Genomic DNA, 26,540 nt, shown 5'->3' on the forward strand with positions numbered 1-26,540 from the left:
AAACAACCAATTGTGCTAGGTAGCTAAATTGTTAGCCTAAGTCATTAGCTAATTTAAGCTCCTTGTACATGTTTTATAGTTGCCCAGTGATTTACATTAGTAAAGCTGATAATATAGCTTTTTTTCTAGAAAACAAATCTTATAATAGCAACTTTATCTGCTAATAGAAAACAATTTCAAGCTTGAAATGAGTAAAAATGTCTAGTAATAGGCTTCTGAGAAATAAGCCTAGTTCTCATAAACAGAAATATTAGATAAAGTTGCCTAAGATATTTTCACTTGCCCAGATATCATTTTTTTGTGGTATTCAGTCTATATTTTATTGTCAAACTGATGATTTGCAGGCTCCAATTATGTCCCGCATACACATTTGGGATTAGATGGAGTGACTAGTGGTTACTATCTACTGAATAAAAATATGTGAATGAGATTTGTCTTTAGATAATCTGGTAAAACTCAATGGCTGAGAGCATGTATCTGTGTTTACCCTCACAGTGGGACCTGGTTTGCGGAGATGCCTGGAAGGTTCCCTTCACGCTGTCCATCTTCTTCGTGGGAGTGCTGAGTGGGTCATTCATATCTGGAGAATTGTCTGACAGGTACATAGAGAGATAAGAAATAAAAACGTTTTAAGGTTGTAATTATAACAAACACGACTCTGAAAATGCGTGAGAATCCGGTTTACCAAAACCAGAGGGCAAAACAAAAGAGTAGTCCAACAAGCTAGGCAGACACGGACACAGACACAGACAATGACATCGGCAAGGCTTCGCAAACACAATGAGGTACCATGCACTGCAGTGCACTGTTCAACTCATAACTCGGAAAAAACACCCTCGCAACTCAGAATTTCTACTTGGAAAGTCAGGAAGTCTCCTCAACCCCGAGATCAGCACGTGACATCAAATTAGCATGGCTGCTCACAACATCACCAGTATACAAAGTAGCACTTCTTTGCTTTTAAATGAGTTATGCTGTATATACTAGTATTTGCTTTAGCTCAATCAACATACCGATATATTCGCTTGTTAAATTGATAACATTGACTATACAGATCGTTGTTTTGAGGAGGTAAATATACACCACTTATTACAGTTAGCTCACTAGATTGTGGCTAACAAAAGACAGACAAGAAGGTGGCCATGTTTTTTTTCCCATTTTGTAGTTTAAACGCACTGAGGTCAAAACAACATCATTCCGAGTTCTGACTTCCCACTTCCAAGTTAAGTCGAACGCAGCATAAACAGTCAGTGAATAGGAAATGAGTGATAACTAAAGAAGAGTCCTTAGTATTCGAGGGAGGGGACCCTCTGTTGGTGAATTGTCGCTAGCAGATGTGACAGTGATGCTTTTACCAAGACGTAGGCCTAGTTAGGCCTAGTTAAACATTCACTTTATTTAACCCTGAAATGTGTTGAAATGATTGTTATGGTAATCACACATGCAGTGATGCAGTGGATAGAGTTTAAGTTATTGTTTGTTTAAGGATTGTTCCTTAATCATGACAGGAGCTTGTGATGCCTCAAAGAGGAGTTACTGTTATCATCTTGAAGCTGATTATTTTCCAATAACAGTACATCGTGAAGTTATTAGTTAAATTAGTTTGTACCTGTTATCAGGTGTAACAGCTATAAACAGTTTTCCCTCTCTAGCCTCTCTTTTTTCTCTTTCTTTAAGTTAATAAACAAAAAAAAAAAACACAGCTTGTCATGTTACCAAAAAGTCCTGAAGGCTTTTGTGTGTCGGAAAACTTAAAGTTACAGCCTTACATTTGACTGTTAGAAAGAGCCTTCTAACCAATCAGAATCAAGAACCCAACAGCATTATGGTACAGTGCATATTAGTTTATTTGTCAATGTGAGAAGCAACAAGGATTTTCTAATTTAGCAGGTCAAATAACAAAAACATGTCAGCTTTAACAATCTCTCAAATTTATTTCTCATGCTTTAGAGCGTAACGATGATGTGATATGTCCTTCAGGCATTTAAATTGACTCCATTATTCTATTAAGATTCCTTGAGAGACCAAAAATATAATGCAATCAAAGCAGATTCATGAGCAGGTTTATGTCTTTGTCTCTCTGCAGGTTTGGACGTAAGACAGTCCTGTTTGCCACCATGGCCACTCAGCTGGTGTGCAGTCTGCTCCAGGTCGTCTCAGTCAGCTGGGAGATGTTTGCCGTTTTCTTCTGTCTTACTGGCTTCGGCCAGAACTCCAACTACATGGCGGCCTTTGTGTTAGGCAGGTGGAGAGCCAATCATGTTATCACTCACTTTTTTTAAGCAACTTCTCCTTAGCCCAAATATAGTCGATGAGTTGACGTGCTTGGTTTGCGTTCTTTGCTATCTAAATGTTTCACAGCAGCTATGAGTCTTACAAATCCTGCCAGTCTATCTCATCCACAGTATTTTCCTCAAATCATGTCCAGTCCTTCAGCGATATCACACAGACGTGCTGTGTTTAGAACACAGTGTGACTTATTGTAATCTAGAAACGTGAACAAGACTTCACAGTGTAGCAGATTACTGTAACATTGGACAACCAGAATGACTTTTTATATTAGTGCAATTTGTTATCATTCGGCTACAACCTTCTACAACAACTAAAACTAAAGAAGCAAACTTCAGATACCGTCAGTGTCTTGGCTGATTGACTACATTTTGAGTAAGGGCAACATTGTGCAAATTTGCTATTTAAATAAGATGTGCAACGTATTAGCTGGGGTACTGATGAAGATTTATAGGGATAGTTCAGCCATGAATGAAATTAACACAGTTTTCCCTTTAGCACAAATTACAGCAACATTACCAACATTAGCTATTTGACATTACATTCTGATAAAACTTATCTATCTCACTAAGTCCTACATTTTTGGGGGAAAAAAATGCCTGGGCCACACTACAGGATCTATAGCATAACTTTTATGTGTATGTTTTGTAAGAACATTACTTTGACCTTGATGGGATGTTTTCTTACTAGGGGTCCAAGCACCATGAGCCCATGTGTCCTCAAAGGGAATTTTGTTTTCTCATTAGACTTATTATTTGCAATTGAAATCAGTATAGCCACGACTGGAGCATGAGTGGATGTGAGGGGTTAAGTTTGGATTCTACACAGCACCATACCACATAGTAGTCTGGGACAATAATTTCTTGAGACCAGCCTAACAAACCCAACCTGCCTGGCCCAGGCTGCTTCAATCTGTCTCCTTTGAGGAGGTTCCTTATGTATATGTAACCTTACAACAGAGAGTTTTTTTTTATTATTATTATTTTTTAAAAACCTTTAAGAAGTTACAAAAACCTTTTTTCTATTTTTTAAAAACCTTGTAGAAGCTACAGCACTCAGCAGTACCCATAAAAACCTCCTTTAAAAAAGGATAGTTTGGAACTAGACACTGATATTGTGGGAGTGAATCCGCTCTGAAAGCAAGGTGGATGAATCCAAGGTCAAATGTAACCGTATCTGTCTCTTCCTGTTTTTTTTTTCTTCCAGTTTCTCTTTGTTTCCATCTTGTTATGACTGATTCTTTTTTTTGTCTCTCTCTCTCTCTCTCTCTCTCTCTCTCAGGCTCGGAGCTGCTGGGGAAAAATTTGCGCCTGGCTTTTTCTGTGCTGGGTGTGTGTGTGTTTTATGCAGTGGGTTACGCTCTCCTTCCACTATTTGCCTATTATTTGAGGAGTTGGAGGATCCTGCTAACAGCCCTGTCCCTGCCTGCACTACTTTACATCCCCCTCTGGTGGTAAGACTACAGCAGTGCCACTGCAGCACTTCTCATGGTCCTATGATTGGGTTGCCATTTAGTGCATGAAACTCTTAAAAACATTTAAAAAACTGACCCTGTGATTAATTACATAGATTTTTCACAGTTGATTACCTTGCCTTAATCACTGATTTCCATTACTTTGCATATTTACTTAATTGGTCCAATAATTCATTATTGTCAATTACTTACCAATTAATCAGAATCAGAAAGAGCTTTATTGCCAAGTGTGCTCACACAAACAAGGAATTTGACTTGGAATGAAGCTCCCAGAACACACATACCAATAAGACAGCAAGACATATAATTATAAAAATTACAAACAATAATAATATGAGAAAAAAAAAATATATATATATATATATATATATATGTATATATATATATATACATACCTACACTGTACAGTAGACAGAATAGGCTTAAATGGTTACTTAATAATTTATGTGCTGGATTTCATAGAAGTAAGTTGTTTTGGGTTGAGGAATTGATTTGCAGATTTTTGTGAATCCTGGACAGACTGCAGTATCAAATATTACAGCTTCTGAACGTGCATTTTCTAAAATCGGGCTCTGTTATGGATACATATGCTCATAAAATTAATAGAAAAGACAGTGTTTTATGGAAACATTGCAACTTTACCCCCTGTCTTGTGTGTTATCTGCTCTCTTATTTCCTCATCGTAAGGTTTATTCCAGAGTCTCCGCGCTGGCTGCTGTCTAAAGGCCGTGTCCAGGAAGCAGAGGACATCATCAGAGCAGCAGCGAGGAAAAACGGTATCACTCCACCTGAGGTTATATTCAAGGATTCACAACTGATTATATCTGAGGTAAAGTCAGGATTGTCAGGATCTAAAATGTTCAGCTATGATTAATGTTTGTGAAGATGCTAATTATATATTTTCTGTGTGTGTGTGTGTGTGTGTTTGTGTGTGTGTGTGTGTGTCTAAAGTCCGAAAGTTCTGATGTCTCTTACACATACATGGACCTGATCAGGACTCCAAAGATGAGGAGTGTAACTCTGTTGAACAGTGTTGTATGGTAAAATCATCATTGATTCCATTATAGTTTAAAACAAGTTTTCCTGATTTTATAATTAATGACAATTACGTTAGTTATTTTACGACAAAATTATAAGACCTTCGAAGAAATTGTTAAGTATCAAAATCTGCAAATATAAATAATTATAGTAAAAATACTCCTTTCCTTTACTACTTAGTCTTTTTACTAATTTTTTATGGATTTAAAAAATATTTCTGTATTGAGAGTAGTTCTTTTGGTTCTATGTATTATTTTTATTTTGCCTTTTTTGCACATTTTTCACAGGTATATTGGTCTTAGAAGAAGTCGTACACCCTACATGTCTATTGGCTAGAATATTATTTAATTTAATTTAATTTAATTTAATTTAATTTAATTTAATTTAATTTAATTTAATTTAATTTAATTTAATTTAATTTAATTTAATTTAATTTAATTTAATTTAATTTTAGGACTTGATTTATCATACTATTACTACTATAACTGCAATTGCTCATAATGAATGTTGTTTGTTTTTCTCAGGTTCACAATCACCATCAGCTACTTTGGCCTGTGTCTGAGCACTCCTAACATGAACGGAGACCCGTATCTGAACTGCCTGTTCTCAGCACTGACCGAGGTGGCGGCATACGTGCTGACGTGGCTCCTGATCAAGGTGGTGCCGAGGCGAGCGCTCATTACAGGTCCACTGCTGAGCGGTGGCCTCGTCCTGCTGCTTATCCCGGCCGTCCCTCCAGGTGAGAACCTTTGATCAACCCATTTTTCCTAGTGGCCGTGGCAGTCTACTGTAATAATTAGAGTGCACGATTTGGGAGAACTGTAAATTGCACTGACTTTTATTTATGTAGTAGTTGTAATGTTTCCGTTGTCATAACAACACCTTATAGGTTGTGCTATAAATCTATCTGCATTACCACTGGAGATGAAATCTGGCTGTCTTTACACTCTAGATTACGGCAGTCTGACAGTGGTGCTGGCCATGGTGGGGAAGCTCGGGGTCACAGCAGCTTTCTCTGTCCTCTACATCTCGACAGCGGAGCAGTTCCCCACAGTGGTGCGCGGGATGGGGATGGGAATCTGCAGCATGTGCTCGAAGATTGGCAGCACCATCTCTCCATTTTTCCCCTACTTCGGTGAGTAGCCTACATATACATACACACACTACATTTCTATCTGACAGAGCTACAGTGGAGCTTCAGTGGGTGAATCCTCATTCACAACAATGGTGTAGTTTACCATTGAGATCCTAATAACATCTTTCGAGGGACCAATAATTTAATAAAATGTTGCTTTTTGACAGATATATGCCAATGTTCCACTGATTTGCTTGCTCTTCTAGATGATGTGCAATCATGGGGCAGTGTGCTCACTGCTCCATTTAGCTCTGTAGCGTTAATATTACACCTAGTGGTCAAAAATGGGAACTGCAACAAGCGTTAATATAGGCCTATTGGAGCAGGTATCGTGCTGCCACACGCTCAGGTGAGGAGCAGCAAATAGCAGAGTTATGTGGTTATGTTTTTATGCTAAATTGGGATAGTGTAAAATAATCAGTGGTCACCAAGATCTTGTTTTATAGCAAATAATCTGAATGAAATCTAATTTCTAACAAACAAAGGCAAAGTGTAGGTTCAGACAGTGTATCTACTACATACAGAGCCATTTTTAATTGTAATATTGTATAGTTTTTGTAAAGTTTTTGTTAAGTATGTATAGTCAACTTAATTGTTTTTCTTATACCTCCATGTTCATATTTATGTTTAACCTGTATGTAGCACCGTGGTCCTGCGAGACACGACATTTCATTCCACTATATGTCCACACGTAGCAGAATGACAATAAAGCTCGACTTGACTTGAATATATGTTGCAAAGATTGGAAATATGGAGTGGATAATGTCTTTATACCAGTTTCCCACAAAGGCTGACAAAAAATTTTTGTTCTTTTTACACAATCTCTCTGTCTTAGAGCAAAACTTCCCGTTTTCACATAAATCGAATTATAATCTGAACATAAAACTCTCTGATTATAAGATATAAGAGCTTTTTCAGTGAGGAATCACCACAGACATGTGATATTTCAGATTTCAGCCAATTAAAAACCATGACTGGGCATTATTTACTACTGAAAATCATCAATCAAATCATTGTTAGCACTCTGAGCAGATTTTACCTGTAGTAAGTTTATAATTACACCCCAGTGTACGTCAAAACTATGATGGGTTTCTATCTCCTTGGTATTTAAATACACAGAAGTCTAAGATTTCATCTAACATGACACACGGCACTTAGTGGTTACTTGAGATGTCTTTTTGAACAGAAGGAAGCACATTTCACATTCAGCTCACTCACTGTGAGGTTCAGGGATCATGAGGTAATGCATTAGGAGTGTGTATCGTTTACATCTCCATCGGTTAGTGTATCTGTATGTTGTCATGTGCTCAAAATGCCCTGGCTGCTTAGAGCATTTGTAACTCTAGCATTTATTATCATTTCGGCAGACTCTTATATTAGACGTGACATACGACTGAGACCAAATTTAATTCAGGTCTGAGTATTAGAGGGTTAATCCTTGGTTTATACATTTTTTTTAAAGTGTTGTACGAGAAATCTCTGACCTTTTTGGTTCTTACGCTTACATTACCTTTACATCGACGTCAAACAAAAAAAAAAGGCAGCTCCAACCAACTGACAAGAACATACATTACCAGTCCAACCTTTAGACACACTAGATTACATCCATCCATTCATTCATTTATTCATTCATTTATTCATTCATTCATCTTCAGTAAGTGCTTTATCCTGATCCTGTTGCATTGAATTCAGAGTCAATCCCAGAAACACTGGGTGCAAGGCAGGAACACTGGATTATAATAATTTGAAATTCAGTTATTTGCCCAAACAAGTGGTTTTCTTTCTTTCTTTCTTTCTTTCGTCAAAGCTTAACAAATTACAATACATGTTCATTGACTATATGTTTCAACCTACTCATGGCTAATGCTTTTTCTGCTTTTTATTAGGAAATGTCAACCTAGAAGAAAAATACAGTGTAGTATTTAAAAAAAAAAAAAAATCTGTATAAGGGTAGCTATACAGTACAATTCACAAGACATACTTCTCATGTGCAGCTTAAAGTAGGAAACAATCTGACTGAATTAGAGTTGTGAACTCAATCCTTTACTGCCTCTACACATGGAGGTGTGTGACCTAAGTTCAAGAAATCTGAATCTGAAACTGAACACATAATGCTTTAACACACTAATATATATTTCCAAAAAGACTGTATCCCTGCACAACTCTGAAAAATATGATAGTGGTGTGCATTTGTTTCACCGCATCATCTCCAGCATTAACCTCTTAATATTCTTCCAGTATTTGATCAATACTGTGGCATGAGTAGTTTTCATTTAGAACTTCTATAGGAGGTGTTGAGAGAGGAGCACGACCTATTTGGGAAGCTCCTCCTTGGTGAAGCTCCTCATGAAGCTGGTTGAGAAGGTACTACTGCTGTGGCTCCTGTCTCCCTCCTGACCTCCATGATTCATCCTGACGCTCTACTTCTGCTCGAAGCTTCCTGTCTTTGTCATTTGGATACATTAAACATTTGCTCTTGCCCAAATCTCACCCTTGCTTCAGTGGATAATCTCACCTAGATACTGTAGATTTGTACTCAAGAACTGTTGCTGTGAACATAAAGATGGTCTTGTGCTCATAAGTCACTTATTCACAGTCAACTTTGAATTTACTATGCAGATTTACTTTATAATATACAATTTGTGAAATAGTAATGATTTATAATTCCACTAACAGTCACCCAGAAGAGGATGGATTCCCTTTTGAGTCTTGTTCCTCTTAAGACGTCTTCCTCATGTCGTCTCGGGGAGTTATTTCTTGTCTCTGTGGCCTCTGGTTTGCTCGTTAGGGACCTAAATCTACATCTGGCTTTCTGTAAAACTGCTTTGTGACAATGTCTACTGATAAAAGTGCTTTACAAATAGATTGAACTGCATTGAATTGAAAAGGATATTAACATTCATTTAGCTACTTGATACAGTGTTTAAAGAATACAGACTGTTGTCATGTTATTTATTGTAATATTGATATTGTATTATTGTTTTGATTTTGTAGTTCTCCTGAGCACTGCTAATTATTCCAAACCTCTTGTATATTTGTGTGTGTATGTGTGTGTGTGTGTGTGTGTGTTTGTGTGTTGGCAGAAACTCAGCCCCAGAGGTCTTTTTTTATTCATTGTCATCTCCTTTAGTTCTCCTGGTTGTAGTTTTGCCTCATGTTTAAGTCTTTAAAGGTAAAAGCATCTGGCAAATGAACAAAACTAAAATTGCTGACTTTTTTTATTTTTTTTGCAGGTCATTATGATCAGGTTCTGCCCTATATTCTGATGGGAGTGCTGACGCTAATTGCTGGGCTGCTGAGTATTCTGATGCCAGAGACACGAGGCATTCCCCTCCCCGAGGCCATCTCACAAGTACAGAGTCTAAACTGGTATGTCTCTGTTCGCTATACTGCTACATCAGCACAGTCAGCCTTAGGTGTAGCTTCTTTAGCTGTAATTATTACCTGCAGAAGAAAATAAAACTGTCCTGTGCCAGAACCACATCCATATCAAACCTCCTATTAAACTTCACACGAAAATATCAAAGGAAGGAAATGTCAGGCAAAAAAGATCAGGATAGCCGATTCCTGCTAGATTCCTTCATTTTCATATATACATTAGCATATTTGGGTGAAGAATACCTTCACTTACAATCTAAACATAGATTCTGGTTTGGTTACAGATATGTTAATATATTAGGTAAGGCATAACACACAATGAGGTGTGCTGTTATAGGAAAAAAATAATATAATTGTTAGGTATGAGACAAAATATCGTCCTGAATATCGCAATGCAAAATACTCATATTGTGTATGGCAATGTTTCAGCTTAATATTCATTAACAGTCCAAAATGTTAAGCTAACAACATAAGAAGATGCATTATGGCACATGTCAAACACAAGGCCCGCAGTCTCGTTTCATTTGGCCTGCATGAACTCGGAAAAAGTAATAGTGAAAAGCCTTTAAAAACACTACTGCACAACATTTTAACACTATCCAGAATTCACAGCAGATCCGTAGCATAGTAGCATAGTATATGTGCAGTATTCAAGATTCAAGATTCAAAGCGTTTATTGTCGTGTGCACAGTGAGGAAACCAAGTTTCCCTGAACAATGAAATTCTTCCTTTGCTGTCCACATTGAATGCCAAGATAACAGAAACTATATAGAAATAAAAAATAAAAACAGACATACACATACATACAAACAAACATAATAAAGTGTAGACTATGTTACAGAAGTAGAAGTATAGATTATGTATATAGAAATATAGACTATGTACATCTGTATGTGTGAGTGTGCAATGTTGACTTGTGCATATGAAGTATATCTCTATATACATATATATATATATATATATATATATATATATATATATATATATATAAGTGTATCTCATTGTTCAGTGTGCACAAACTCATCTCAGTGTTTAAACCAATGAACAGCAGCCTTTTTCCTATTCGAGGGACAGTTTTATTTAATTAAGTTAAATGGGTAAATGTGATGCTGCTCATGCATTTCAGGTGGATGTCAGACAGCAGTAGGAGCGATGATGATATTATTATTATTATTTAGCCTAATCAATTAAGGCACAACCTACCGTCAAACAATCTTTAATTTTTATTCATCGTTCCATATTAATAACGTTGCCATGAAATACATTTACGACAGTTAAACTGAAAATGATTGAAATCACATGGTAGTTATGGGGGAGGGGGAATTACACCTCTCATCTCAAAATCTCTGCGTTTATAGTGTAGCTATCTGGGGTGGGTTTCCCGATAACGATGAATGTTAGTGAATAACAAACAATTTAAAGAAGGAACAATTTAAAGAAGTTAAGCACGAGTCTGTTTTGCCTTTGTTATCAGAGATTTAACAAACAAGTCATAAGTAGTATTTTGTTGACTCCGCCCAGCCCGAGTCTGGAGAAGAGTGAAACGAGTCAATAGTCAAACAATCGATTCATAGTAGGGAGGGAAAATTAACAGATGAATCAGAGACGTATACGGCATAAACAAATGCAGATAGACAGTATTTATAAATAGCAGATGATAGACGCAACCACAATCAACAGTTTATAACACAAATGATGTTGGAAGAGCTACACGGAAAAGATGGGAATATGTTGACACTGACTAATTAACTTGAGGAATTCAGGTATAACACGGTAGTGTAGTGGACAACACTGCTGTTGCACAACTTTAGGGCCTTGGGTTTGATCCTGAGCTCAGGTGACTGCTTGGCTTTTAATTTTATTCCAGGGTTTTGAATATACATGATCAAATCATGTTGGCAGTACAAAAACAAACTGCGTTAATGCAAAACAGCTCAGGTGACTGCTTGGCTAGCAAGTCTGTTATAAGATTAGTCAGGACGCTGTTGGGTTTCTGTGTGTAGAGTATCATGACTCTGTGTTTAGCGGCTGGTGAGCAGGGTGATGGGAAAGAGGAGGAGTGTGAGCCCCCTGCTGGGCAAACAATTCACACTTCTCCATAATAACATGGTACAGAGATAAAACAGACAGCACAACTAAAGCTTTTTTGAGAGTAAAACACTGTATACAACTGCCACAATAAAAAATTATAACATTTAAACCTATAGGTTAGGTAAAACTGCAAATTGTCTACTCTCATATGAGCCATTAACCAATACTGCGGAGTGTGACATCACAAATAAATTCTCAATGCTGAAAACGGGCACCTCCAAAACAGGCGCAAATTCATTTTTTGGCTTCTGGTAAAAAGAGTTAATAAAATAAATCATTGACAAATCACTGTAGTATAAGTGAAATAACACTTCCAGGGGTAGCGGCACTCCACTTGCACATTGTGCTGCATCACACGCGTGCATTATTTCATATAACAGCCATGTTATGTGTCGTGTTATTCCTTACATAACAGACTTCAGACTGTGCGCATATACAAAAATAATCCGGTGTGGATTCTTTTCATATAACCAAATGGTCTGTAATGTGTTATTCCTTATATATGTAATAGGAAAATATAAAATGTAAATTCAATTTAATTCATTTTTATTTGTATAGCGCTTTTTTACAAAGGTCATTGTCTCAAAGCAGCTTTACACAAACAAAAGTAAAGTGAAGTGTGTGTGTGTGACGTCTCTGATGAGCAAGCAACGTCTCTGATGAGCAAGCAAATCAGTAACAGGGTGGTGTAACGAAGCAGAGATTTATTCTTCTTATATCGCAGCAATTTGCCAATGATAACAAAGTTTTATTTATTAAAGGATGACACACTGTATGTTTTCTCTATCTATCCATATATATATATATATATATATATATATATATATATATATATATATATATACATACATACATATATGTAAAATGCTGTGGAATGTCGACAAATGAGCTAGGTCCTGTTATTACATTATAGCAGCTATAAACAGTCCTCCTCTCACCAGCCATTTGTTATCTCTCTTTTTGAAGTTAATAAGATTAAAAAAATCCCAGCTCATCATGTGATGGAAACAGCGGTATGCACAAAGTCCTCTGTCCTGATCACTCCCCCATATCAACAATATTCTGTTTATTATTAGGTTTAGGTTATGAGGAGTTTCAATACCTTACAATGCCAGTGATTGTGCTGTTACTATAGAAATGATAATGTATTAGAATGAGTGCATTAATTTGAAACCTGTGATGTGTGAGTGTTTGTGATATAAACCTGTTTGTTCTTACCAAGGTGCTGTGGCTGGTGTAGAAATCGTCGGAGAACAGAAAAAACACATGAGGGTCTGGCAACAAAGATGTGATCTGAGAATCCCAGTGCAGCAACGTGCACTTTCTGATACTTGACCTTAATACAAATGCCATTTCATGTAGTATACTAAGTAGGTTTACACTACCATTGATCAAAATTTTTTATTTTATCAGCATTTTTATTTGTCAGATTGCAGAGTGATTTGTCAGCTGTTTTAGTCATTTGTTCACAGATTTGCACATTTATAAATATATTCATATATAATTATGCAAATGTTTTTAAAGAGTATAATTCGAACATTTTTTTGTATGTGTATATATTTTTATTGTGCTGGTGTCATGTGGAAACACTGATTACATAAATAGACACATTGATAACATTAATCAATACTACAAATGAAGTCATACCCTGAGATCTATAATAGTGTCATAATGACTGAGTTTAACTACTTCAGGGTCGAGTTTGTGTTGACAGAAATATACCTAGAGGACTTCTGACTACCTGAGCCTGCTGCGTCCAGAGTTTAATATTCCTGTAATAAATATCAGAAGGCCTTAGAATGATATACTAATAATGATTTTATGTATGACCGTAAATACTTAAAGGAACATTCTGATGAAAAGTAAATTTACAGTTTCCTACTTCTTGTGATGTCTGACTTCTTCTTTTTTTTTTCTTTAGTTTTGTGCTCGAGCTACAAGGCTAATGTAGGTGGGGCGGCCAGGATAAATGTGCTAGCAGGGCTAAGGCTCCCTGACTTTCAAAGATAAAAAGACATCAATATAATGTTTTTGGCATCAACATCAGGTTTTTACAAAAACATTTGTATCATGACTGGCAGCATTGAAAATTAAGACTTGTCCCTAATAGGTTGTTTGAAATTCATTTTTAAAAGAAATCCAATAACTTAAGTAGAAACTCAAACTTCACTAGGTGGCACGTGGGTGCAGTGGGTAGTGTCGTATCCTCACAGCTCCAGGTTCCCAGGTTCAATCCTGAGCTCGGGTTCCTGTCCGTGTGGAGTTTCTGTGTGTGTTCTCCCCATGCCCATGTGGGTGTCTTCCTGATTCCCCAGTTTCCTCCCACCTCCCAAACACATGACGGTAGCTGGATTGGTCACTCTAAATTACCCCTATCGGGGTCCAAAAGTCTGAGACCACATTGAAAATCTGGGATTTTTTCAATTAAAATTAGAAATGAACAGAAGGTTTTAGAATTCTGAAATATTTAAAACACAGAAAGTAAATGTTCAATTTCTTGAATATTTTATTTTCAAGATTCTGCACTATTTCTAGGTCCCTATTTAAATGTAAGCAAATGTGTGATATTGACCATGTTAACTGCTTTATACAAAAGATCAGATTTTCCTCGTGTCTGATCTCTTCTAATGAAGCATGTGATCAGACAATACTCTGATGGAGCTGATCTAAAATGGATCATAAGGTTTTGCACAAACTTGTGGAGTCCGTGCCAGCTTGAGTGCACACTGTCATTAAAGCAAAAAGGGAACGTACCAAATACTAACTCTCTGAAATTCATGTAAATATTACAACGATTCTACTTTTCACTTAGGTTGTTGTCAATAATATAATTTGTAATGAAAATTGTTGAATTAAAATTACAAAAAAATAAAAATGCAAAATAGAAGCATTTTGACTAGTTTTACTAGCAGTCACAGACATTTGGACCCCACTTTGTATTTGCACCTCACACCCAGGATTCCTGTTTCCCACCGCCACCCTGACCAGGATAAAGTGCTTAGTGAAGATGGATGAATGAATACAGTGCAAATGGTGGCGAATATTTCTTCAGTTCATTGGCACTGGTTTTAAAACATTGCTGTAAATTAGGCTGTGCATTAGAGGTTTATTAAAAAAAAAACTTTTTTTTTTTTTGGCTTTTTGTGTTCTTATTTCTTTTATTTTTGTAGCACAATCTGCACCACTGAAAGTGAGCTCTTGCACACCCCCCTCTCTTTTTTTAATGCACAGTGTTTAGTGCAGGAGTTGCAGTGACATTGCGCCGCAGACAGGGGGCGCGCGGAGCCGAACAGCTGGCACAGCGCACGCGCCTAGGTGCTAAAGTGACTCACCGGGAGGGAGGCAGAGGCACGCACCGGCGCGAGCGTCCGTGTCCTCGTCGGAACAACAACAATAATACATATACATTTATCTCTCTCATTCGACTGTGTTGCATTTATTTGTTTGGAAGTAGCTCTCTGCTCTGGGGGTTGTGTAGCTCGCGCTTCACGGTGATTAATGTTGATATGCTGACGGTGTCCGTGCGGATGATGCTGCTGAAGGTGAGAAAACGGATGAGATCAAACGACGGAACCGTAACGTTATCTGCAATAACGACAGCACGTCACGTCGCTTTATTTAGCCTGTTTTCCCCAGTGATTCGGTGCAACCCGCTGAAATAGGCTTAGAAACGCAGAACCATGTCTCAGCGCCTGCACATCAAATATGATGAACTAAGCGTTCTTTCCTCCGCTCTTTGTTCGGTAACGGCGTGAAAATAATAAAAATAATACGAAGAATAATCATCATCCTTTAGAAAATAAGAACAAAAAGCAAGACAGTCGCCTTAAATCCGAGCCATGTGTGTGTTGTGATCAGCGCACAGCCCGGAGAATGGAGCCGTTCCTGCAGCTCGCGCCGCACTCGCTGGCCATCGTGCTGTCGCGGCGCGCGCCTGCGGACTCGCGCGGTGTGACGGAGAGCGCCGAGCCGCCGCGCCACCACACCGGCTACGAGGTGTTCGCCGAGTTCAAGGCGCTCAACACCGAGCACTTCTGGAACAAGATGGTAGCCGACGCCATCGCGGAGACGTTTTTCCTCGGCTGGCTGGACGAGCACGTGCTGCTCATCCAGGGCAAAGAGGAGCACCTGGAGGCGCTGCGCGAGGCCTGGACCCGGAGATCACTGAAAGCGCCGCGCGGCTTCGACATCAAATACCTCGGTAATTAACACCCCGTGCACCTCCACACACACACACACACACACAGCGCTGTTTTTAACACACAATTTTACTGACGCTTCGTTGTGTGTGTGTGTGTGTGTGTGTGTGTGAGAGAGAGAAAATGAGGCCGCCTCATGCAGCCTTTAGAGCCGTATTCTGTCAACCATTTTGTTTACATGCTTTATTGTGTAGCACAGCAACGTCTGAGGATTTCTCACAACCACAAATCCATTTCCTGACAATTTTCGCTTGTTGTCGGGGGGCGTGGCCCTTAAGCGTGCTGTTGTCGGGGGGCGTGGCCCTCAGGTAGCAGTGCTATCAGGGGGCGTGGTCGGCAGGCAGCGGCGTGGTCGGGGGCGTGGTCAGTAGGTAGCGGTGTTGTCGGGGGCGTGGTCAGCAGGTAGCGGTTGTTATGAGGGCGTGGTCAGCAGGTAGCGGTGTTATCGGGGGCGTGGTCAGCAGGTAGCGGTGTTATCAGTAGGCGTGGCCCTTAAGCGTGCTGTTGTCAACTAGAGCTCCATAGTGGATTGATAAGGAGGAGATTGAATTCGAAGGCTGCACAGTAACAGCTAAGATGGTAATTATTATTATTTCGCCGCACCACAGTGATCCCCAGGGTCCCCGGTTCGATCATGAGCTCTGGTTCCTGTCTAAACAGAGTTTCCCATGTTCTCCCTGTGTATGTTTGGGTTTTCTCCGGGTTCTCCGGTTTCCTCCCACTTCCAAAATACATTCCAGTAGGTGGAATGAAGAATGAAGAAGCCTCTAGGTTTGTAGGAGTGTGAATGTGTGTGTGTGTGTGAGGCCCTGTAATGGACTGACATCCCATTCAGGGTGTGTCCCTGTCTTGTGTGCAGTGTTTCCAGGATAGACAGCGCAACCCTGACCAGGATAAAAAAAATCCTATTATAAATAATCCAGTATGTTTCCAGAGTATGTATCGAAATAGACAATTTAAACATAAAACTGAGAAGCGAAGGATTTAATGAGTCAATAGCAAGCAATATCGCTAGCCTTAGCCATAAAATAGCTAACTTAGCCAAAGCCACCAGGATTATGTTTAAGTGAGGAAGCTGAATATTGGTGAACGGTTAAAATCTGATTGCTTGAGCAATCCTGCTGTATTGGTGTTGAAGGAACATGTGTTTTTCTTCTATTGATCAAGTCACAGGTTGTCATAACAACAAAGAAACAGTATTTTATTTAAAAGGGAGGAGGAAATGTTTAATAATCTGAAAGTTCATCCTGAAAAGAGAGAATTATCTGTAAATCATACAGCAGCAAGGTACACAGGACTACGTATAGTGCGAATGCACGATTGTTTAAATTATATTCGTGATTGTACAAGCAGAAGATTTGCTCAGCACACACACACACACACACACACACACACACACACACACACACAGATACACACACAGATACACACATACTGAACAACCTTTTTACGTCACCAGGGTCTTTAATTACCATTGTTTCTGAACAATAGACGTGTAGAGTTTTATAAATGTTGATCTTCTTATCTGGAGTTCTGCAGTTGCACGCAACACAAACATTAAATCTCTCAGTAACCAGCATCATGGCAGCTCCTGTTCTTCCCATAATGGCTTTTTTTTTTTTTTTTTTTTTTTGAAGTTTTAGGTATCAGATGTTTTATCTTTTTAATAATGATTGTTGGACATATTATAAATATGGACGTATTATTAAAAAAGAAGATTACGACTAAGGCAGCTGAAACGCTTGTGCAGTGCTTTACCTGTCCAGGCTCTGTGAATCCCAAGCACTCTTTTCCTAAGTGCACTTTAAATAATGCTGTTCTTTCCATCAACAAATCGATATGCTAGTTACTCAGTGAGCAACAAAAGTCAAAGAGCATTTCATTACAGGTTAGCTGTAAAGAGAATACAGACTGATTCTGCACTATGAGCTACTATGTAATGTGTGTGTGTGTGTATATAATATATATAATATCATACATTATGCTACTTGATTATCTGCTACCTGGATGTTTGCATTTTCAGTCATTAATTTGGTTTCAGACTATAATTTTGTAAGGAACATACATATTTATTAAATTCTTCCATTGCTGTAGAACAGCGTGGTAGGTCCATTTATCTAGCTGATGTTTGTGAATGATTGCTTACCGCATCTTGAATTACTGATTTTATGTCACATTCGTACTGAATTAACCAAAATACTGAGGGGAAAAAAAATAACGATCTCAAAATAAATAAACCAGCGATATTAACAGCTGGTTAAATAATTAGCCATGGTGATGTTTCTGTTCTTCAGGTGAAAGAGACTCCAGACACTTGATAAACATGTTCTGTGTGTAATGCATGACTGGCAAGTTCTGATGGAGATGGCGCGTTCAGCCATGCCTCACTCACCTCATGTTTAGTCATCGTTTGTTTACTGCTTAGGAATTAAATTTTCAGAACCTAACGTTAGACATTTGTTCAGGTCAAATTAGTTAGTTCTCAGTAAAAGCAAGTGTTTGTGTCATTTTAGAATTGAGTCACAGCTTTCCCGTGTTGTTTCCACTCTTTTTCTTCTGTAGACTCGCCGTGCCTATGGTACGACATCTCATAGGTCACAACAAATACGGAGGAATAGTGGCACTGTTTTATGTATTCGACACTGTTCGCGAATCCAGTTGTGTTGAGAAATGCATCGAGATTGTGATTTTCGTACAGTTTTATGTGCAGCCCTACTTCTTTCTCAGGACGTCAGCCATTTTGAAAAAGTCTTCACTCTCTCTGCTTAGTAGTCTGTGACTGCAGTTTTATAGTTTTATTACATAATTGAGCTTTATTTGTATACAACGTGTTGAATTTCTGAGTGTAAATGCACTATGTGCACCAAAATAATTAGAAGGTGCTCAAAGATGAACGGACAAAAACGATCTGAAAGCAGGACTAACAGAAAACAAGAGGGTGTGCCATGCTCTCTCGAATCCTAAAATGTTAAAACTGGGAGTTTTTCCCCGTAAAGTATTAGCTGATACACAGCTTGTGCTACACCGTGGCTTCAGCTTGTATTACTAAGCAGAATTGACTGGCTGGTTGGTATTAGCCTCATGTTACTGATTGTTTTGTGGCTGTGGCTTGGCATTTTTATTTTTAAATACTAGCATAACATTCTAGCATCTGTTCATAGCAGTGATTCTTTCCTCCTTTATTCACACCAATCAGAGCAGAAACACTGGTACAGTTTGTTGTACAGTTTATAGCCTGCTGGTCTTAAGCTCCACTTATTGTCTCAGATCAGCCATTACATTAGCACAAGCTGCCAGTGGACACACTGCCACAGCAGAACAATTATGGGTACATTTGGTAAAATCTCAGCAGGTTTCAGTGTGCAGTGTTTCTACAGGCAATGTTCTTTCTCATCTCATCTCATCTTTCCTTTCTCTCTCTGTCACTCTGAAGCAGGAGTGGGAATGCCATATCAGTGTCTTTGTGTTTATCTTGTCTTGCGGAACAAGAGCAGCCCATTTTGCCGCGAGGACGTCTCCCTCCCTCCGTTAATGGACAGGGACATTCTCTGCGTGTTTGTTTTTCTTACCGTGAAATTCCTCATTTGACACAATTAACGTCAGCTCATTATGAGTCCAAAAAAGTGAGATGTTTCCTAGTCCATTGTGTCCTTGTCATATGATAAGCTCGGCTTAGTGGCTGTGGAGGCCTCAAGCCTGACACTGATGGATCTTCAGAGACCGAGTGACGGGGAGACAGGAGGGGGATTTAGTAAGTGGTCACATTTTAAGTGCTTCAAAGCGTTTTAGGTACAAAAAAAACTAAAAAAAAAAAAAAACCAAAAAAGGTCAGGATAAAAAAAAATGCCACAAGGTGTTTTAAAGAGGATTACCAGGATTGATTGAAAGTGAGCTTTTTTTTTTTTTTTTTTTAAAGGACTCTCTAACATCAAAAAGTGTAACAACCTCCAAAGTATTTTTAGCCGAGTGAGGATTAGGCTAGTATAAATGGGCCATTATTCTGGCCAGCGTGCCTCTGCAACACGAGCTGCCACAAACGTGACTTTGCATGCTTGTGTGTGTCTGTGTGTGTCTGTGTGTGTCTGTGTGTGTCTGTGTGTGTCTGTGTGTGTCTGTGCAGACCTAGTTGTACCCTGAGGTGTGTGTGTCATCATCTCCTGCATATTTGCAGCAGTGCTGTGTTTCAGGTGTGTGTGTGTGTGTGTGTGTGTGTGTCTGTACAGGTCAGAGCAGAAGAAAAGAGAAAATGAGAAATTCTTCACTATGTGCTACACATAAATCTTCCTCCAGTTACACATCACATATTTTTTTGTCCTGCTGATCCCACACAAACTCCACAAAGCAGGTCTCAGATCTGGTTAAAAAAAAAAAAAGTCTTTCAGAACCATAAATTACAAGACGTTTAGCCTGTGCGCTGAATCGACTTTAACTTGACACCTGCACTTAAGGGCATGTCTCTTCCTGACTTTTACCACTTCCTCCCTGTTCTTGCTCCATCCCTCATCTCTAGCAGAGGCATCTGATGTATGATGTAACTGTAAAGCTTCATCAGTTACTACTTCATAGGGTTGATTATTGTGAAGGAAACCAGGTGGATGGCTTGTGACTTGTGCTTTCAGATATGTTTCAGATGCAGATGCTGTAATCTGTGTTAATCAGATGGCTCCTTGTTAGTCACCGGTGAATCATATTTAATGAGAAACTTGAAGTTTCAGAAGTCTTCACACTGAACTCGTTTTTTTTTTCCCGTTCTTGATGATGCCATATTGATGTCTGAGCTTACTCACTATTATTCCAAGTATTCTTCAAAATCCTGATACTGATCCAAAATATAAATGGGGACCTGCTTTTTAAGTAGGTTAAGCTTATTAATTTTGTTTGTGTCCCTTGGTGTGTCATGTAATTAAGACAAAAACATGCATAATATCTCCTTTTCAGCTTGCTCTGTACTTCTGCAGTTCCATGCTGTCTCGTCTCTGCCGGCATCTCACACTCACTCGCACGCACACAACAGATCACTGCCAGAGAGGGAGGGAGAAAGAATATAAATCACATAAATACATGCCGGGAAGCAGGTTTCAGGTGTGCCAGATTAGCCCTTACAGCGCTGGCCCGTCCCTAAACTCCTCCTTCACAGCATAGACACACCCCAGACCACACCCCTACTCACTATAAATGAACCTAATAATCTCAGACTTTAAGTGTTTAATATAAAGTGGCTACAAAGATGGGTGATGTGACAGCGTGATATTGCTATTGCAAAAGATTAATGGCATGATACATTTTTCGGTGCTGTCATGTGTCAGTGCCTTTACATTCTAGCTTTCTGCTTTTGCAAATGACCAACCATGTTTACAAGCTGCTAATTATTAAAAAAAAAAATTAAAGATGTCTTGCTGTGGATTTTTTCCCAATATGTCCTGCTCTGAAAAGCTTGTTGTTTGACAGTGATCAGAATGCTGTGGTTCTGCTGGAAGCTAGTGTAGAATTGTGCATACAGAGAATTGCAAGGAGCCAGCTATACGGCAGCCTTTAAGATTCTGAAGCTTGTGGCCAGAAAAGTGAACAAACACATCAGGCCTTCATTGAGCTGTAGCAAATGAGGCTGAACCTACGGCTTTTATAACTGCAGTTATAAACTGCAAGGAAATCTTCCTAGGTTTGTTAAAGCTTTACTTTTTCTTCCTTTCCTTTGTTTTATACTTTTCTGAACATCTCTGAAGGTGGCTCCATTCTTTGTTTTATTTGCGCCTTGTTAGCAAAACTAAATTTGTGGTGCATATTGTGTATTGTGAACGTCTTCATATATAGCGATGTGATATTTTGGTCCCACTTCTACCTCCAGGTTTCGAAAAATCAGTGAGGTTGTCCGAGTTGATGTCACGTGATCGATCCTCCCCTAATAGTCATGACAATGCAGTGATTCATGGTGAAGTTACCTCTGATCCCATCCACTTAGGATGGCTCATCCGTATAAACTCCGGCTCAGCTCACTGTACAGCAGTGTGTGGTATTGTAAAGCGCTCCCTCTTCTGGTGCAGACATGCAGTAACTCAATCTGGCCTGATGTGGCGCTCTTTAAATCTGATGATCTAATACATGATGTCATGATCCACATATTAATCTGGCAGACACACTGAAGGGGCCTGTGCTTGTATCTTAATGTTATTTTCACTAGGGTGTTTTTCTATTTCTTTCTGCTGTATTCTACCATGTGCAGTACCTGGTATGTCCTCACACCTCAAAGATGATTCTGTTAATATAATAATAATGATAATAATAATAAGCATATATATATATATATATATATATATATATATATATATATATATATATATATATATATATATATGTAGTGTGTATCTGTGTGTGTTTTTTTAATTTTTACTTTTTTTTTTTTTTAACTTTGCCAATGTTACCTAATTGGCTGTTGCTTTTTTTGTTTGTTTCTTTGTTTATTGTAATATTTAATCACTAATTTAAAATCAGTCAGAATTATTTATTTATATTTTAGTTAGTTATAAATTGATTCAAATATATAATTATTGATTTAAGTTGTATTTGTTGTTTGTTTGTTTGTTGAGTTAGTTAGTCAGGCAGTTAGTTAAATAGTTAGTTCCAGGTTTTATGTTTTAACCAGTTGCATGCATTTGATTATTTGTTTGTTCCTTTATTCACTGTTCATTCATTTTCTGTGTGATTTAGCATTTAAAAGACTAATTACTAGTTAAGTAATTAATTAAATTAGTCAACATGGCTAAGTGTTCTTTTGAGTTCTCATAAGTTTACACTTATGTTTACACTATATTTGCACTATTGTCACTAGGTTCACTTTAAACAGAACTGTGTACTGGTCGGCGCTGCACTGGGACTTACTATGCTCACTGTCTGTCCCAGTAGTCACTGTACTGTCTTGTACTGTCTTGTGCGGTCTGCACATGTTTGCACTTGTGCACTTTATTGTATAAATTATGTAGTCCCTTGTAGTTCTGTGTTGTTCTGTGTTTGTCTTGTGTAGCACCTTGGTCCTGGAGAAACGTTGTTTCATTTCACTACGTACTTGTATAGTCAATTCATTTTTATTTGTATAGCGCTTTTTTACAAAGATCATTGTCTCAAAGCAGCTTTACACAAACAAAAGTAAAGTGAAGTGTGTGTGTGTGTGATGTCTCTGATGAGCAAGCAGGGCGACGGTGGCAAGGAAAAACTCCCTGAGATGGTGATAGGAAGAAACCTTGAGAGGAACCAGACTCAACAGAGAACCCATCCTCTTATGGGTTTACACTGTAGTGCGTGTGTGTGTGTGTGTGTGTGTACAATGTGTGTTGGTGTAATAAACTCCACTTGACTTGACTTGATTAAACTGACACGACGTACATTTACTGTAAAACATGCAAAGCAGAAGAGAAGGCTGTTTTCTGTTGCTTTAAAATGATAAAGTGTGATGAGAACCATTTTTTATTTGGCTGAGCTATTTGTTACTTATTTTCCTGTAATGAACAATCATGGTGTCAATGCTGGGCAAAATACCTGTGATTAATGTTTTCAGTGTTATTGTGCCTTGTCTGCTTGTGTTTTCTTCCATTTCATGAACTAATTACCAAGCCATTGAGGATGAACTGGCTCAGGTGTGTTGTAGCAGGAAAAGTAATCTGTGTAGTGCAGACTGGAGGCTTACACCTTTGCCCTATTGGAGATACTAACTGAGAATCTAACAGCAGTGGATATGCTATCATATATTCAGGTATTTGGTGCTCATCTCTTTTTCCTCCACTAGAGCGCAGAGTTGCACAGGACTGAAAGCATGTCTTTTTGTCCATTCACATCACGTGCAGTAGCTCAGACTCTTTCTCTTCATTCAGGCTTGCAGTAAGATGTAAAACCTGTATTATCAAGCATCAAACTTAAACCCTTGTAAAAATTAAACCGTAACATTCACATTTGTAGCCCTTTTAACTGAGAAATGACAGGATATGATTATTTTTCTGCTTTACATAAGTACACGTTTTTGTATAAATGTCCAGATACGTATTATATTGTATGTAGTATATTATTTACATTATTGTTTTTTTTTTTTTTTTTTTTTTTTTTTTTTAAACAATAGTTTCAGTGATAGTCTCATTTGGTATGTGATTTCAGTGCAGAAAACAGTAATTTAAAGCTGTAATATTCATATTGAAAGTTAAAATTTGCCAGAATATAGCATGATAATAGTTAAAATAATAAGCACAGTTATTTTGCTTGAAATTTAAATCATGATCATCGTAAATGTCCGGTCCATTAAGACAAAATTACATAAAGACAAAATAGTTCTATTTTATCAATCTTTTCTTTCACACTGAACATTATATACTGTGTGTGTATGTATATGTATATCTATCTATCCATATATATATATAAAATGTGTGTGTATATGACTAAATGTCTTATTATATAAATACCCAGCCAAGATTCAGTATGTTTTAATGATGGTAAAACGTCTGATTTAATGCATCAGATTTAAAAAAAACACTAACAATCTTTAGCTAAACTTTTGCAGATGAATTAACTGAAATAATCTCATGATCACAATCAGTTGTGCAGCACTACAGGAATGTTAATTCGGCGGTGTTTCAAGTTTATTAAGCTTGTCAAGTGGTGATGTTGAGTTAATAACACTAAAGGAGCTCCCTTAGGGGAAGGATCTGTGGTGATAGGGGATAACTGTCACTGGGCATGTGGAGGCAAAATTGATTTCATTAAGATGTCAGATGTGTTCTAGAGGTTTTTGAAATTGGAACCTGATAAGAGCATAAACGCTTCTCCCCATTTTCCAGCTAAAAACCTGAGATGCTCATTACCTTCATAAAGTGGATGTCGGTGTGCATTTCATAACTTTCATTAGGTTTTAGCTGTCACTTCTCTCCATCCTTTGCACTAGCAGTGTCCTGTTTTGTGGTTAAATGTAACTGTGGCATTTTTAACTCCAAGCTGAGCAACATGAACATGGGGAAAAAACAAGTGACCCTGGAATGTGCACTGGAATATCAGTGGAATATCAGTATTATGTGAAAAGACCTTAAATATGTGAAGAATAATGTGAAACGTGCTAAATTACTCTGTCAGGTATACATCAGGCAATATTTTTTTAAGCTTTTGCGTTTTACAAACAGCTGTTTGAACCAGGTGCTTGAAACAAGACTTATGAATGTCAAATACTATCAATAATGTCAGAAATCTTCAAATACTGGTTCTGTCATGGTTTTCAAAGTTAAATTTCTAAACTGTGTTGGTGTTTCCTAGTTGATAGATGTGATTATGCTAGTTATTTAATGTAAAAGAAGGTGGGAGTGATTTTTTTTCATTTTTAAAGCTTGTAGCTACCTAGCTAACTTCTGAGGGTTAGTAAAAATCCCTAATGTTAGCTACCTAAAAAACTAGCTAGCTGCTTTACAGAATGATTAAAGATCTGGCTGGTAGAATGGCATTGATTACACTTTTTGTCAAATGTTTCTCACAGATCACAGTCAATGTGAGATCTAGGTGTTGAAGAGAGAGCTTTGGAGACTGAAAATACATTTTCTGTTATATTTTCCCAGTTGGGCAACTAACTATGTCAAAACAATTTCGGTTTCAGTCATTTAAGAAATGACCACAGAATCCCACTGTGGGATTTTTTTATTTATTTATTTTTTAAAGTGTATTCCTTGATATATGTTGTTCAAAAATTTTAACGCATCATGATGCAAACTAAATAGTAATTAGTGCACATAGGAGGCTTTCACATTTTTCTCAGAAAGATCCGCTGTGTAATCCTCACAGCACTAGTGAATAATCTCTTGTTTGATAAGTGCCATAAATAATCTTTAACAGTGAATATGATCTGCTTCTCAGCTTAAGAGTGAATCTCCCTGATGCTGAGTCACCTTTCCTTCTGACTATATGTATATGCATATACACAGTGATTATTTAGTAAAAACGGATCTGTTCAAACACTGAAGCATGGCTGTTAGGATTAGAGTGAGCTGATGATGGTGTGTATGGCCACATGCTATGTGAGAGTTGAAAGTCACAATTGATGGAAAGAAGAGAGACTGATCAGGTCAGATAAGGCCAACGGCAGCAGTGTTCCAGTTGCTGTACTAGCCTGTGGTGATAAAGCAGGAGCAGTTGGGAAACTCTGAAGCTATTTACTGTCAGACTTTCTTTCCTGTCCTCATCTATGGTCACGATCTGTGGGTAGTGACCAAAAGAATAAGCTCTCAAGAACAGGTGGCAGAAATGAGGCTCTTCCACGGGGTTGCTGGGCTTACTCTCTGTGATAGGGTGAAGAGAATAAGCTAAAGCCTTGGAGTAGTAACTGGAAGAGCCTTGGAGTAGAGCCACTGTTCATATGATTTGAGCAGAGTCGGTTAAGGTGGTTTAGGCACCTTACAAGTGTGCCCGCTGGTTGACTTGTCTAAAGCTGTATCCCAGCATGTCCCACTGGACGGAGATCCCAGGGCATACCCGAGACCCGAGAGTTGGCTTGGCAACATCTGGGGATCCTCCAGGAGATGCTGGAATCTGGAGCTTGGGATAGATAAGTCTGGGTTGACCTTATCAGCCTGTTGCCACCACACCCCCCCACCAGGAAAAGTGGAGCACACAAAGCTTCTGGAGAAACTGGACATTTTGGTTAAAAGCCTTTTATCAACTGTGCAAGTAAATGCTAGCATTTTTAATCCAATGCAAGGTTCTTCAGCAGTGGTTTCTTCAATAACTGTGGTTTGATTATTGATTTAAAGTGGTTAATTTTCCTAATGTTGTATTGTTCTATTGTGGTAGATTTGTTTAAAATTTATAATGTGTTTTCCAGTTTAAGAGAACAGTATCCTTGCCAGCATTTAATACAGCATGTAACAGTATTACATGGTATGTTAGGGTGGAAGGTCGATGACTGAGAAGTCATGAAGTA

At 38.2% G+C, this 26,540-nt stretch overlaps 2 protein-coding genes across 2 annotated transcripts in view; both read left to right on the top strand.

Moving 5' to 3' along the window:
• Positions 1-13,286, top strand: part of slc22a21 (solute carrier family 22 member 21) — a 28,894-nt gene extending 15,608 nt beyond the window's left edge. Inside the window, exons 4-12 of the mRNA XM_026919457.3 lie at positions 496-599; positions 2,087-2,241; positions 3,571-3,742; positions 4,451-4,592; positions 4,715-4,803; positions 5,326-5,540; positions 5,754-5,936; positions 9,170-9,305; positions 12,628-13,286. Coding sequence (XP_026775258.3) covers positions 496-599; positions 2,087-2,241; positions 3,571-3,742; positions 4,451-4,592; positions 4,715-4,803; positions 5,326-5,540; positions 5,754-5,936; positions 9,170-9,305; positions 12,628-12,697 — 1,266 coding nt within the window. The 3' untranslated portion in view covers positions 12,698-13,286. The remainder of the gene's footprint in view (positions 1-495; positions 600-2,086; positions 2,242-3,570; positions 3,743-4,450; positions 4,593-4,714; positions 4,804-5,325; positions 5,541-5,753; positions 5,937-9,169; positions 9,306-12,627) is intronic.
• Positions 13,287-14,648: 1,362 nt separating this feature from the next.
• The window catches only part of stox2b (storkhead box 2b), a 65,520-nt gene continuing 53,628 nt past the window's right edge, over positions 14,649-26,540 (top strand). The window contains exon 1 of the mRNA XM_026919307.3: positions 14,649-15,606. Coding sequence (XP_026775108.2) covers positions 15,279-15,606 — 328 coding nt within the window. The 5' untranslated portion in view covers positions 14,649-15,278. The remainder of the gene's footprint in view (positions 15,607-26,540) is intronic.

The sequence above is a fragment of the Pangasianodon hypophthalmus genome, chromosome 9 (assembly GCF_027358585.1).
Source record: "Pangasianodon hypophthalmus isolate fPanHyp1 chromosome 9, fPanHyp1.pri, whole genome shotgun sequence".
In the NCBI taxonomy this organism is placed as follows: domain Eukaryota; kingdom Metazoa; phylum Chordata; class Actinopteri; order Siluriformes; family Pangasiidae; genus Pangasianodon; species Pangasianodon hypophthalmus.